At 38.0% G+C, this 14,768-nt stretch overlaps 1 protein-coding gene and 1 non-coding gene across 2 annotated transcripts in view; both read left to right on the top strand.

The window, feature by feature from the left end:
• The window catches only part of C1galt1 (core 1 synthase, glycoprotein-N-acetylgalactosamine 3-beta-galactosyltransferase 1), a 43,780-nt gene extending 37,681 nt beyond the window's left edge, over nucleotides 1–6,099 (top strand). Inside the window, exon 4 of the mRNA XM_032906951.1 lies at nucleotides 1,390–6,099. Coding sequence (XP_032762842.1) covers nucleotides 1,390–1,593 — 204 coding nt within the window. The 3' untranslated portion in view covers nucleotides 1,594–6,099. The remainder of the gene's footprint in view (nucleotides 1–1,389) is intronic.
• Nucleotides 6,100–9,709: 3,610 nt separating this feature from the next.
• Nucleotides 9,710–9,831, top strand: LOC116904676. Its single transcript, XR_004388373.1, has one exon. It is a non-coding gene; the product is annotated as a small nucleolar RNA SNORA3/SNORA45 family (small nucleolar RNA).
• Nucleotides 9,832–14,768: the final 4,937 nt, after the last annotated feature.

Here is a 14,768-nt window from a genome sequence, read left to right as displayed (position 1 = left end):
TTTTAATATTCCTTCTTTGCTTTGTGTATTTGGTGTTTTTACTATTATTTGACAGGAGGAATTTCTTTTCTGGTCCAATCTGTTTGCAGTTCTGTAGGCTTCTTGTATGCTCTTGGGCATCTCTTTCTTTAGGTAGAAAAGTTTTCTTCTATAATTTTGTTGAAGATATTTACTGGCCCTTTAAGTTGGGAATCTTTGCTCTCTTCTATACCTATTATTCTTACGTTTGGTCTTCTCATTGAATTTCCTGGATGTTTTGGGTTAGGAGATTTTTGCTTTTTGCATTTTTTTTGACTATTGTGTCAATGTTTTCCATGGTATCTCTTACTCCTGAGATACGTTCTTCAATCTCTTGTATTCTGTTGGTGATGTTTGCGTCTGTGTCTCCTGATTGCTTTCCTAGGTTTTCTATCTCCAAAGTTGTCTCTCTTTGTGATTTCTTTATTGTTTCTCTTTCCATTTTTAAATCCTGGATGGTGTAGTTCAATTCCTTTACCCGTTTGTTTGTGTTTTCCTGTAATTCTTTAAGGGATTTTTGTGTTTCCTCTTTAAGGGCTTCTACTTGTTTACCTGTGTTCTGTATTTCTTTAGGGTACTTATTTATGTCCTTGTTAAAGTCCTTTGGTCATCTTCATGAAACGTGATTTTAAATCCAAACCTTGCATTTCCTGTGTGTTGGCATATCCAGTATTTGCTTTGGTCGGAGAACTGGGTTCTGATAATGCCAAGTAATCTTGGTTTCTCTTGCTTAGGTTCTTGTGCTTGCCTCTTGCCATCTGCTTCTCTGTGATGTTAGTTGGCCTTGCTGTCTCTGACTGGAGCTTGTCCTTCCTTTGAGTCTGTGATCTTAGGAGTGAGAGGGCTCCTGGGAGACCAGGTCTCTCAGGGCAGGTTTTAGGTCTTAGAGCTGTGCCCAAGCCTCACCTTTGGATGCAGATGGAGACTGGAAGGATCCTGTCCTAGGCCGCCCTGCAACTCCTGAGCCTAGAGTGCTCCTGGTGTATTTCTCCTTGGACAGTCAGTGAAGAAAAAGTGGGGTCCACCTGTGGGCTGTGTGCTTAGGAGGGAGAGCGCTCCTGGAAGAGAAGTGTTCAAGGGCTGTAGGACAGCCCTGGCTCTGGGTGCAGGAAATCAAAATCTTTCATGGTTGAGCAATAAAGAATTTTTGTAAGAAAATACAGCTCCAGTTGCTGTTGCTTTGGCGGCTGCAGGTTTGGTTTAAATACCTAGGACCTGAAAGAACTATTGGCTTCTTACACCATCTCATGGGTTAGATACCTCGGCCTTCTCCTCAAGCTGTGATGGCTTCGTATTTTAAAACTAGTGTGAATATGCAAAATGTGGGCTGTGTGCCACTCATTAACAATGTCCCCTTCTGTTGTTTTTTAGGGTCCTGGTTGCTGTTCTGATATTGCAGTTTCTTTTCACTATGTTGATTCTACAACTATGTATGAATTAGAATACCTCGTTTATCATCTTCGTCCATATGGTTATTTATATAGATATCAACCTGCCTTACCTGAGAATATACTAAAAGAAATTAATCAAGTAAACAAAAAGGAAGATACAAAAATAAAATTAGGCAACCCCTGAAAGCAGACCATGAGTGGACTGTGGTCAAATGGTCTACATTGCACTGAAGGACTCCTGCCTTTGTGACGGAACACTGAAATCCCAGTGAGGAACTCATCTGAAGTGGACATTCCGTATAGAAAGTTTTCAAATGGATGACTATAAACTGAAGCATTTAAAGAGCTGTGAAGTTTGCTAAAATGTGTTTTGATACAGTAATATATAAATATAAATAAATCTATATGAAGAATTTGTGTTTTTAAATGGTGACAGAAGAGATAGAAAGACTGACTGTTCCTGACAGTGTATGTGGTTTTCACTAAAGTTGGAGTGGTTAGTTTGTAATCACCTTCTGTACCACACAAGTTAGAACACAGTGCTGAACAGATCTGCCTTAAAAAAGAAAGAAATACTGTTGCTCAGTATTGTTTCTCAGCTAATATGTATATGCTACAAACCAGCCTTCCAGTTGCCGAATGAAAACTTATAATTGGCAATGTTTCCTCAAGAAAAAATAGAATAAAAATGGCACTTACCCCAAAGTGCACTAATGAACCACATTTCTGATTATTATGGGCCTTGACTACATTCCATACTTAGTTCTCTATATAATCAATCTTACACCAAGTCCCCATTGTCTCTTTTTGAAATGTTTGACTCTTGAATACCATTTTCACTATTAATACTTATTTATTCAAAGCATTGGCAGCATTCTGTAAAATAATGCATTTTTAAATATTTTGTTCCCAGATTCATCCATTGTTAATTGTAGGTAGCAGTTGAATTTAATGCTGCTTGGACAAACTTTTCTTGTATTGGCACCACTCTCAGGAACTATTGATTATTTAGAAGTCTTTCCCAACTACATAATTGTTTCTTTTATTTTCACCCTGTGGAGATGAGACTTGTTTGTGCCTTTCATAACTTGTTTAAAGCACTTTTAAAATTAATTTTTATGTCTGATGTGGCAGGTAACACCGTCAAAAATTTTTAATTGCAGCTTTTGGCCAGAATTAATCTAAAACATGAGCAAGTAAAGGGTACTTAGAGAAGCTAAAACGTCGAGTGCTTTGTTTAGAAATCCGGACATATTTCCCTCTGACTTCTGATTTGGGGATAGGTCCTGCCAGCAGTAACTCCATCAGAGCGAGCAGAGTCAGCCCCGTTCAGTCTGCCGTCAGGCAGTCTGTACCACTCCAGATTGACTGGCTGCTTAAAGAACTTCTGACAGGATAGAACCTTAACTTGTTTGTGTCATCATCAACACTGAATGTAGAGCAGAATATTTTACAGATTTCCCATAAGATTGTTTTTAACTGTTAATGATTTACATTTCCTCATGCTAATTTTGCCTGATCAATACACCACTGAGTCTATATCTTGGCTAAATAATAAATATAATTTATACTTATGGTGCCAAAATCATAACCTTTATAGGTGATCTGCTTGGCAGGATATGTATTTCATTGGCTAGTTATGGATTACTCCATCCCTGTAATGAAACTACAAAGTCCAACTTCCAGATTTAATTTGGTTTACGTTGTTCTTATGGTGGTGCCATCTACCAGTATCCTACTTCCTAGATTGTTTTTTGCACAGCTCTTTACCATGGTTTGGATATGAATTTGTCTGTATTCCATATGGGCTACTCTTCTTTACTAGCAGAGTAAATGATTTATCATAATCATCCAAAATTCTTAGCATTCATTCATAGCAAGTGAACGCTGCAATGAATCCTGGGCTGCAAAACCAGGCAGCCTGGCTTTTAAGTTCCTCCTCCATCACTATTTATGTAACCTTGAACAATTACTTAATTTCTGTGTGCCTCCATTTCCTCATCTATAGATTAGGGATAATGATACTACCTACCTCACAGGATTTTAATGAGGATCATATAAATGAATATACATAAGGTATTAGAACACTGGCTGAGAAAAGGGCATGACTTTAAGTATACAGTTTTATTCTGTTACCTTGGAGTGTAAGTAATTTGATTTAGATGGATGAAATTATCAACTGAGATCTGAAGAAATGGTTTGCACATTTCTTACAGTATGTAATATGTAGTATTCATCTAGTACCTGCTGTGTGCCAGATGCTGGTCTTATTCTGTATGTTTGTGTTAATCCTCATAATTGGGTGTTAGTCCCATAGTATAGGTGAGGAGACTGAGGCTCAAGGAATTCAAGTAATGTTTCCACTGTCACAAAGCTAGTAAGTGAGAAGGCTGGGATCTGTAATCAAAACCTGTGTGTTGTTTGTATTCTGTTAGCCTTAGGGTTAGTCACATGAGTATGTGGAATAATTACACACACATACACGTATGAATAGTACGTAACTTCTGGAACTTTTGGCCAGCACTAGTAAACATTGGTCAGACAGCTAAATGGGCATGCTGATTGTTAAATTGTGATTCTCGTACTCTAGCTATAAGTTTGTTGAGATGAAGATCTCAAGGTTTGATTTTTAGCATGGGGCCCTAGAGTATGCATTCTTACCAGATGACTTCTAGTGAGAATTATTAAAGTAGCACTGCCGAGAGCTTGTTGGAGCTTGTTCTTCTCTTCACCCCAGCTCAGACCTAAGTCAGTTTGGTTTGAAAAAGCTCTGAAGGTTACTTTTACTGATCCTATGTTGAGAACCATTGCCTGTTTACCTACACGATTTTGGTGCAAATAGTCTTTGGAACACACTCAGGATTTCTGCCCAGGAGAGAGGCATTTTTCAAAGACTCTGAAATATGTGTTAAATCAGTGTAGTCCAGGATCATACTATATTAAAAATCTTATAAAGTTTAATGGGTCCATGCATCATTGGTTTTGGCAAAATTCTTCCCTTCACTCTAATTGTTATTACCAGGACCTTAAAAAAAAAAACTATAATTCTACAAGTTTAGTCATTTCACACTGAGTAGAAAGGGTTCAGTGAGTACTAATATGTACATATGAATTCATTAAAACATATGTAAATGAATATCATGAAAAAAATGTCCACTAGTTACTGAAATTTCCAATAGAAATAGAAAAATGCTACTTTATAATATGCCAAGTATTTTCTGCTAATTTATATTGTCAGTATAAGTAAGTTTTGTCACTTTCAAAACCTATGTACCTATCCTGTGATCTAATGAAGCAAAAAAAAAAAATCTCCCAAATATTTGATAGAGCACATCAAACAAGATTTTATGGTGAAATGATTAATTCACTATCTTTTAGATAAAGATCTCTGTCATATGAATAATTGATTGTAGTGTGGTTTCAAGAAGACATAAGACTTTTAGTAAAGTCTTATGTTATCTATTAATAATATGCTTGTGTTTTTCTAGTGAGCAGCTCATAGATACGAAGCAGGTTTTTACCCCAGAATTTTGACTGTTTGAACATATCTAAATTTCACAGATCAATTTGTTACTACAAAAGGATTCAAAAATAAATTACTGACCAGTTCATACTATGTCTTGAATATGGTAATTGGGTTTGAGCATTACAGTGTTTGCTAACTGGTTGTGTTCATAGTTGTTTTTTGAGGTTTGCTTTGTTTTTTTGTTTTGTTTTTACACTCTTAGCCTGTCAAACTGTATTGCTAGATTGAGGCCCTGTTATACTTGAAAGACATCTGCACTTGGTTTGTCAGATCCTACCTAGCTTTGTTCTTGCACTTTCAGTTTCATTCTGTTTTTGATAGTTCCTTCATGCTTAACTTCTAGTTACTTGGAGTAGTTGATTTGGGTGGTCAGAATGTTTATCCTTTAAGATAGTTTTATACCTAGCACAGGTTTCCCATGAGACTAAAAGTCCAACAATAGTCTGCTGGCTCTCATGCTATTTGCCCTAATTGAACTTGTACAACCTAAAACAATTCTACATCTATAATTAAGAAAGCAAAGTTATTTACCCCCCCACCCCCTTAAAAGCAAAAGGCAAACACATTGCCTTCATTTCTATTGTTTTGTATTAGGACTTAAAGAAACATCATGAGAAATATGGGAGACAAGCTGTGGTATATTTTACACTAATGTAACCTCTTGATTAAAAATGATTTACAGTTCTATATCAGCTGTATTGACATTTTAACACCAATGGAAGTGAGAACTTTGTACAGATTCTCTTTAGAGAAGCAACTGTAAAATCAGCATCAGAGTTGAATGTACTTCATTTCAACTCCCTTACCTCCTTTGAGTTTTCAGTTACATTAAAGTTTTCAGTTACATTAATTAAGTTTGAGTAACTTTGCAGGGCTCTATAAATTAATGATCTACATGAAGTGTATTATTAGAGGGAAACTAATCTTACTGCTAAGCAGTGTGTTGTATTATACAGTAAATGTTTGTGTTTGGGAATTTAAAAATTATTTAAAGTAATAGTGTCAATGAAGGGTTTAAAAATGTCTGGTGACTTGCTTATTTTAAGTGATCACCATTAAGTCAGAAAAAATGTATTTTTAAATGTTTTTTAAAGTGCCTTTTGAGAATTTTTAAACAATTGATTCAAACAACTGCATAAAATAAACTACCATGTTCAAAAATTGCTTCATCTGCGTGTTGTTTAACTGCTGTAAGGGTTTGAGGGAATTTTCTCTATCAAAACCTTCTGTTTGTATAACTTTTTATAATTGTTCTAGAATATATGTTATATAAGGAAACAAAGTGTCCCACATGTGACTTAGAATAATGCATATATAAAATTAGAATAGCTACTCATTACAGACCTACAGAGAAGGCGAATAGGGAGAGAAGGGAGGGAGGATAATGAAAAACAAGGAGAGGGAAGAAAGATTGCTGTCCTGTTTGTTATTTTTATCTTTTGCATAAACTGAGGAATCTATTTATTCAATAAGCATCAACTAGAAATATAGTAGCAAGCAGGACTCACTGTCATCCAGTTTGTCATTCTAGAGCCAGGAAATTCATCAGTGGAGTGAACATTTAGCAAGGGAAGTGATATTAGGAAAATAAAGCCCTATGAAACAGCAGTTTTCTGAACAGTGCCTCAGAGAGCTCTGAGAAGGTAACTTTGACCAGAATGATGGACATTTTGTGAATTTCTGAAGTCATTCATGCCTCTGAAGTTCATTGTTCTTGGTATATAAAAACTGGCTGCTTTATTTGCTTAAGCATGCTTTGGGCACTTATATGAACTCACTGAAATGTGATAATAGGCTGGGATATTTGGTATTTGTAGTCATAATTCATCTGGTGCTCAGGTCTGGTAATGTTAGGTTTATCTGGTATATTTAGGATATAAATCAAAATTGACTCAGTATTTTTCCTAGGCAATTGACACAAATGAACAAGTTAACTCATAAAGTGTGTAAATTGGCTTCTAGTTTCAGAGGGGTAGAGTCCATTGTGGTACCCTTTCTTGCTCCCATAAATGCTTGCCTAAAACTAGGCTCAGGACTCTACCCTCTTGCTGTGCCAAGGTTGGCAGGGAACCCAAACTCAAGTTTGAATAAAGAGACCCTAATGCGATTGCATCAGATTTGGCTCCTTGGTGGTCTTTTGGGGGTTCAAAGTTTCCTGGCACAATAGAAACAGAGAGAGCTCTAGGAATCTTGCAGGAGTCTTGAAATTTCAGAACCCACTCCCCGTGACACACTTCCAATAAGGCCACACCTTCCTAATCCTTAACTAACATTTCCATCAACTGGGTCAAAAGCTTCAAACATACAAGCTATGAGGGCCATTCTCTTTCAAACCACCAAAAATGTGGGTATAGTTTTAATGATTCCATTTCTCATTAAAACTCTTGCCTTTTTTATGGTGAATATAAACAGCTTTCTCAGTGAGGTGAAAGTATGTGCTTAGAATAATTAGCCACAGAGATGACTTCTGGCTTATAAAATAACTTTTAGAAACTGCTTGCCCAGTTGAATTTCTCTGCCCTTTGCCTTTTGATTTCTGCTCTGTCAAACCTCACAGCCTATTTCCACTTCCACTCACACCATTGTTGTCTTCTCGTTGCTAATAGTTATTTATAACTTACTTCCACATTTGGAAAAACTGTTTTGAAATTATACCTTATTGGATAGTTAAAAGAGAAATTCAGTTCTCAGTTAATCTTAGCCAATTTCCGATATGTTACTGAAAGAAGATGACTAAAAATACATGTTAATGTGACCTAGAATTTTTCTTCCCTACACAAATGTTTCTAAAACCTAAGCTAGTAAAATTTCTATATGTAAACTCATACTACCCAGTGAGATAAACTTAATTTACAACTACAATCGATACTATCTTCTTTGGCAAAACTGGCACTTGAGATTTGGACTGGCACTGTCTTAGCCTATAATGTCTTGGTAACATAATCAGACATGTTTTCCCACTTGTTTTGAAACAATGAGACTGAATATCTTCCGGTCTGCTGGAGGGGAGGTTCACACCATTGTGGAAAATAGTGCTTAGCGTTCTGTAACAGGTGTCTCAGGAAGGTGACACTCCTTGGCATGCTGACAACCATTTTTGGCAAACAAGACTTCAAACCCTGTTATTTTGAGAAGCAATTGTTTCCCAGCTGAGATGAAACATGACTTGCTCCTTCAGATAGAGGGTAGGAGGGTAACAAAAGACCTGAGGTTGTCTCCTGGGTATCACAAATGGCATTTTAACTGATTTAATCCCAGGTAGATTGAGGACTATAGAGGCAAGGCATTGGGAAGGGATATGTGAAATTACCCAAAAGAAGCAGATTCAGAATCTCGTATTAGCCTAAAGTCAGTGGTCTTTAGGAGCTACGTATCCATTAAATTGGTTCAGCTTTTTTTTTTTTTTTTAACTAGGGTATTGTCATCTCTTTGAGATGCTTGGACCTCTAACATTATGGAGCAACTTAGAGTATTTGGAGAACTGGCAAACAATCAGAAAAGAATACGTATTTCACAGAGTAAAACATCTCTTGGTATAAAGGACAGAAATAAAACGTGTATTAATTCACCTCAGTTGAGAGAAAAACACCTTTGTAGACAAAAGTTGTTTCAGTACAGTATTAAAATACCCCACCACACCAAAGTTCATTGCTCTATCACTTTTATTTTCACTGTAGCTTGAGCCTAGAGCCTGCCACCTATAAGTCCTGCCATTGAACTATATCCCCAAACCACCTCTCCTTAAAATTTTGAGATGGGCTCTCCCTATGTTGAGCAGGAGGCAAGTGAGATATATAAAATTGTAGTCTAGACAGGGTGTGAATTTGTGCTCTCCTGTCCTAGTCTCCTAAGTAGCTAGAATTATAAGCTTATGTCACCAGGCCCAGCTCCGTTACCACCTCTTGAATTTCAGTGTATTTTAAGATTTTTGTGGTCCTCAACAGCCTGATCATACCAATATCCCTTTACTGTTTACTGATACGTACTAACCAAATATTTAATAGCACACATTCAGCTTCCAGTCAAACATTTTAGCAAGTATTTGAGTACCTATCTCAAGTAAACCACAGAGCTGTATAATAGGTAAATGAATTTTTTGTTGGTCTCAGAGATCTCACTTTTTATGAGGTATAAAGTGAAAATAACTTAAAGGTAGTTAAATACACTAGGTTATAGATATCAAGGTGGTGAGTGTGCTGGCTACTTTACACTATATTATTCTGTTGAGTGAATAATCATAATCTTGGCAGTAGTTATAACCTGTTTATAGATGAAATAATTTATCCAAGTCTATATGAATGACAGAGCAGGATCAACATTTCAACACGTCAATAAAATAGGTCAGTTATCACTACTATGTACTGTAAGGTTAAAAAAGGAAGAGCAGAAAAATAACTCTTGGCCAGTTGAGCGTGTTTTGTTTTATTTCTTCCTGGTAAGTTCTATGCAATGACTGTGCCCATTTTTATTGTCTGGGTTTTAATAAATGAATCTGATCTCTTCCATATAGTCATAAGGATCAATAGTCATAAGAAGTTTCTTTCTTCTCAGCCATATTCTGTGTTTTGATATGACATTGGTACATTAGTACTTGGAAAGTCAGCACACGGGGTTGGGGATTTAGCTCAGTGGTAGAGCACTTGCCTAACAAGCACAAGGCCCTGGGTTCGGTCCCCAGCTCCGGGGGGAAAAAAAAAAGGAAAAGGAAAGTCAGCATAAAGGATCTAAACCAACTAATAAAATATTCCATCAAAATTTCACTCTTGCTATTTCACTAGAGTCACAGCCTGGTACAGCATATGTCCTGGTGAATAGAATTCTCTGAGAGAATCTGCTGGTCTTGGTACACTAGAAGGGGCACCCAGTGCCTTGTTAGTGACCAGTGCAGAAAAATGCCCTACTTCACCTATCAGAGAATTGGTGCATACTTACTTTCTTCTAAATCCTTTAAAAATAAAATAAATTTACTCTCAGTTGTGTGGAGTTTAGTCATGGCTTCAGTTTCGTCTCTCACAGATGATCTTACAGAATAGTTTCTGACTCCTCCTGGGGTGATCTTTTTAACCCAGATTTTACAGCCTGCCATGCCTAAAATAAGGTGTTTTCTAGATGACCACAGAATGCGGAAGAAAAAGTTTGTATGAATATTGCAAACAGTTGAGCAGAAGCCCACAAGTTCGGGTGACCTAAGAATGCAATGAAGTTAGTGATGGTCATCGACACATTTGAGCTCTTCATCCAATGGTAGTAGAACATCTTGGAAATTCATTGAGAGACAAGAGCTTTCCAGTGGCGATAGTCTTATCTATTGGAGTTCCTCAGTTGGAAATGGGACTTAGTAAAGAATCTCTGTGACCAGAACTGAGTGCTTTCTTTGCTAACTGGAAAGCACTTATGAACAGGGAACTGAAAGAACAAGATGCTGCATCGGAAAGACAGAAACAGAATATAAGTAAGGCCCTTGAAAAGCATCCCCGGAGCCCCTCTTGCCCATACCCAGCCATAAATGTGATGACTCTGTGAAAACTCTCCCTCTGTGGCACTCAGTGCTTGTTATACCATAACTTCACACCACCAAGAAAGCATGAGCTTATGAAGTAGCCTGACTCTGGATGCCCAGAGAGGGGAATTCTGATTCTCCGGCTTACCCAACATTCCATCCAAGCTGTCGAGACTGGGAAGTGAAGTCTATCTAAGAAATGCTTTTTCTTAAAACATTTTCAATGCTTCCCTCTCCTTTGTGTCAGAGGGGTATAAATCAAGAAATTAGCCACCATCTCAAAAGTAAATTGTGTTACAATTTACATATTCCCTGGCATCCCCCCCCCCTGCCACCCATGGGTCAGTAAATCTATTTAGTAAATTTTGAGATCAATAATTTTTTTTAAAAAAAATTAGACATCAAGGTTCAAGAATTCAAATTCAAATTCAAGCAATAGAACTCTAAATTTTATTATCTAAAACTAGTTTCAGAATCTATTATGCATCAATAACAGAACAGTAGACCAGTAGTCTAAATGTGTAGTCAACACTATTTTATTATATTATACCTATATTTAAAATAGAGTTCTTGAGAACCTGCCGGTTGATCTAGAGTGCAGATAGCCCGAGATCTAACAAACAGATCCAAGTCACATATGTGGAGGGAAGGAATGGACAGAGGGCTAACAGACGCCTTTAGAGTTCTCCCTAACACTCTCCCAAGGAAAGCCAAACTGGATCCCAAACTTAAAGGCAAGCGTGAAGAGTAAGGGAGCATAGTGATGAAAACTGGTTGATGACGCCCATTCAAAACGAGGAGTGGACAAAAGATGAAGGGTGTGTGCTGGTTGTCCCATTATTTCAATACAAAATTAAGATAGCAGAACATGATTGTAAGTCTTGATTTAAAAAAAAGAGAGACAATTGAAGATGGAGAAGAAGGCCCTAATTGCTTTGAACTTTCAGAAGTTAGAAATTTTGTGAAGTATATCTTTCAAGAAACAGGAAGAGAATATGCTGAATAAATGGTCATAAAATTACCAAAATAGCCACAAATGTAAGCCTGTTAACTATTAAAATGCAAACATGAAGCTAACAGGCCATGGAGCAAAGGATAACACATTTAAAAGGGAAAGAGTAAGTTGACGACAGAATTCAGACATACGTAAAGGTACACATACACACGTGTGAGCCCCTCCCCCACACATAGATGTATTAGGATTAGAAGGGGATTAATCGGCATGTTATGTTCTGCAGTTTTTGTTTTGTTTTGTTTTTAGTTATGTTTTGAAAGCAAAGACTGCCTAAGAGGAGAAAGGAGCTCCTGGCCCTCAGTCATGGGTGCTATAGCTGCCTGTGGTGAAGAACAGCCACAGACATTTTTTAAAATGTATTTATTCACTTTACATTGAAGTATCAGGAACCCCTCTCCTCACAGCACCCTCTTACCCAGATCCTCCCCCATTCCCTCCTCCATCCAGTCCCCTCCCCCATTTACTTCTGATATCTATTTTATTTCCCCTTCTGAGAAGGATTCAACCATCCTCCCTTGGGCCCTCCTGGTTGTTCGGCTCCATTGGTTCTGTTGATTATAGCCTGGTTATCCTGTACTGTATGGCTAATATCCGCTTATCGGTGAGTATATACCATGCATGCATGCATCCTTTTGGGTCTGGATTTCCTCACTCAGGATGCTATTTTCTAGTTCCATCCATTTGCTGGAGTGTTTAACTAAGGCTCTCAAGATGAGATAATTCTGATGTCCTTCCAAAGAGGAGAAAAGGACAGTTGTCACATAGAGAGGAACAGGGAAGGCCACATGAGCACAGAGTCGAGAGTGGAGATAAGCTCCCACAAGCCAAGGAATGCGAGGAGACACTAGATGCCAGAGGAGATGGGATTCCATCGAGAACTTTTGGAGACAGTGTGACCATGCCAACACATTAATTTCGCGTTTTCGAATTCCAGAACTGTGAGCAAACAAATTTCTGTTGTTTTAGGTCTTCGAGTCTGTGGTTAGTTTTACAGCAGCTGAAAATAAATAGAGCTTATTGCAAAAGGTCTGGAAAGCAGCCATTAAAGGGTTCAGTTGGAGGCATGACTCCCAAGCTCTAGGGAATGATGAAGAACATGCTGTACAGTGGCTGCCCTTCCTGGCTGACTCTGCAGCCCAGAAACCCCACTTTGCTGACTCTTAGACATGTGTCCTTCCAGAATCCATTCTCTCTTCAGATGTTCTCTTCAGTATTGCACCGCTTTCTTCCACAGACTTCCCTTGTCACTACTCAGGGAAAAACCAATTAAGTGATTAGTGTTTAAATCATATAGTGAGAATGTTGTGCCCTGTGTGGGCAGGGTTTGGATACCTTCTTTTCCATTTTGTATGATAAATAATGTGAAATATACATACATATATATGAGTAGAAATAAACTATGAGACCCTGTCACTCTAAGGAAAGTTTTGAGGCTAATGTGTAATCCCTACTTTATTCTCTTTCAAATTTATGGAGTTGTCTAGCCCAAAGACCTTCTTTATGACTGCAGGGACCCCTCAAACAGATTTTCTACTTCAAAATATGTAGATTTGAGCTTCCACACACCACACCTCCAGGCAAAAACCATTATATTTATATTAAGAGAATATAGACCAGAAAAAAAAGGAAGATTAAGACCTTCTAGCTGAGGTACTTTCTAGACACAAGGCTTGGGGGTATCTAGCTGGTACTGACCTGGGAGCCTCCTTCCTGAGGTCTGTCTTCCTTAGCACCAACAGTGCTATTCAAGCTGCCAAAGATAAAAAACAATCAGTAGACTTCCCCAGCTCTTAAGCCTGTGAACCACAACAATGACCAGCTAGGTAAGATATCCCCAGTGGTGTTAATAATGATGCTTGTTTCCTGAGGGGAACCAACATCTTAGTTCTAATAGAACTTAGAAGCGTTCAATACAGTTCATGCCTGGTACTGTAACCTAGATAGGTTTGCCAAGTCCAAGTGTTCAGCCCTAAAAACATGTGACTAGGCCACTGTAAAAGGGACTCAGTAGGTTTTATACATATGTAATAGTAATTAGAGAAGAAAAGGTCATGAATCCCAAGGCAGTGGAGAGCCAGGGGAACGGATAGAAACCCTACCCAGGGCTGGAGAATTCATGGATCTTAGAGAAGAAACTACCACCATTTTTTTTTCAATCAGTAAAACACCTGACTATGCTATACACATTCGGTAAGAATAGCCTTCAATGTTCGTCAAAACAGCTTCTTTTTATAGGAGAAGGCTGCTACAGAAATCCACAACTAGTCAGAATGCAGAGAATAACTGAGTATAAGTTACCTAACCCCAATTTGTACATCTACAATACAACCCCTAGTCCTAAAGCTTAGAAAACATGGTCGGGGTAGGGACAGAGAGATCGTAAGAACCAAAAGAACCAGGAAGCCTGCTGCAAGATAGTGTCTTCTAGATACGACAGAGAACTTGCACCTAGGAATTACAATATGGCCACCTAAATAAAACCTGATCACTGATTATGTCAGTCAGTGTACTGGAGAATGGAGAAACTTCACAAGGCCCCACTCCTATGGGTAGACAGTGGATGCCAAGAGAGGGAGAACCAGTCTTTTCTAGGGATGAGTCCCCTGACAGGTTTGCCAGTTTCAAGTGCTCAGCCCTAAAAACAGCCAACACAGCATGGATTCAGTAGGTTTTATACGCATGTAACAGTAGTTAGAGAAAAAGAGGTTATGAATCCTAGGGCAGTGGAGGGGGAAGGGGAATGGGTGGGAATCATGTAAATTCAGTGTAGTTACGAAAGGAAATCTCAGAAAAACAAATCTCATGTTTCCATCCATTACTCATGCATATATGATTTTGTATGTTTATATTTTTCTTTCTCTCTTCTAAACTTAGGAAATTTAGGAGAAGATTTTAGAAAGTGGCTCCTTATTTCTTTCAAATTATGTTATTAGTCTTTCAAAATGTATTTGAAAACACTTAGCACCGTATATGACTTCATCTTTTAAGAGTATATGTGAACTGCTGTTCCCCTGCCTATTTCTTCTGTAATACCACAGTTTTCAGACTCATAACAATAGTCAGAATAATGTTGTGCAGGCAATATACATGACTATGTCGTAGACTGTGACATTCCCTGAACTCTTTCCAGTATTCCTAACAAAGGAAGCCACCACAAGTGTTGACCTGAGAAAGTCCCAGTGTCATTTGTATCCAGATGTTGCTGTCTCACCTAGCTCCCAGGTTGTCCTTCTGGTAACAGCCACAAGGATGGCAGGCCACCTTCAACTGGTAACTTTATCCTATAGCTTGCGTGGCCTTGGGGAAAAACCATTTTTG

This window comes from Rattus rattus, chromosome 6, assembly GCF_011064425.1.
Source record: "Rattus rattus isolate New Zealand chromosome 6, Rrattus_CSIRO_v1, whole genome shotgun sequence".
NCBI classification, from domain to species: domain Eukaryota; kingdom Metazoa; phylum Chordata; class Mammalia; order Rodentia; family Muridae; genus Rattus; species Rattus rattus.
This window is presented reverse-complemented; position numbering and strand designations above follow the sequence as displayed.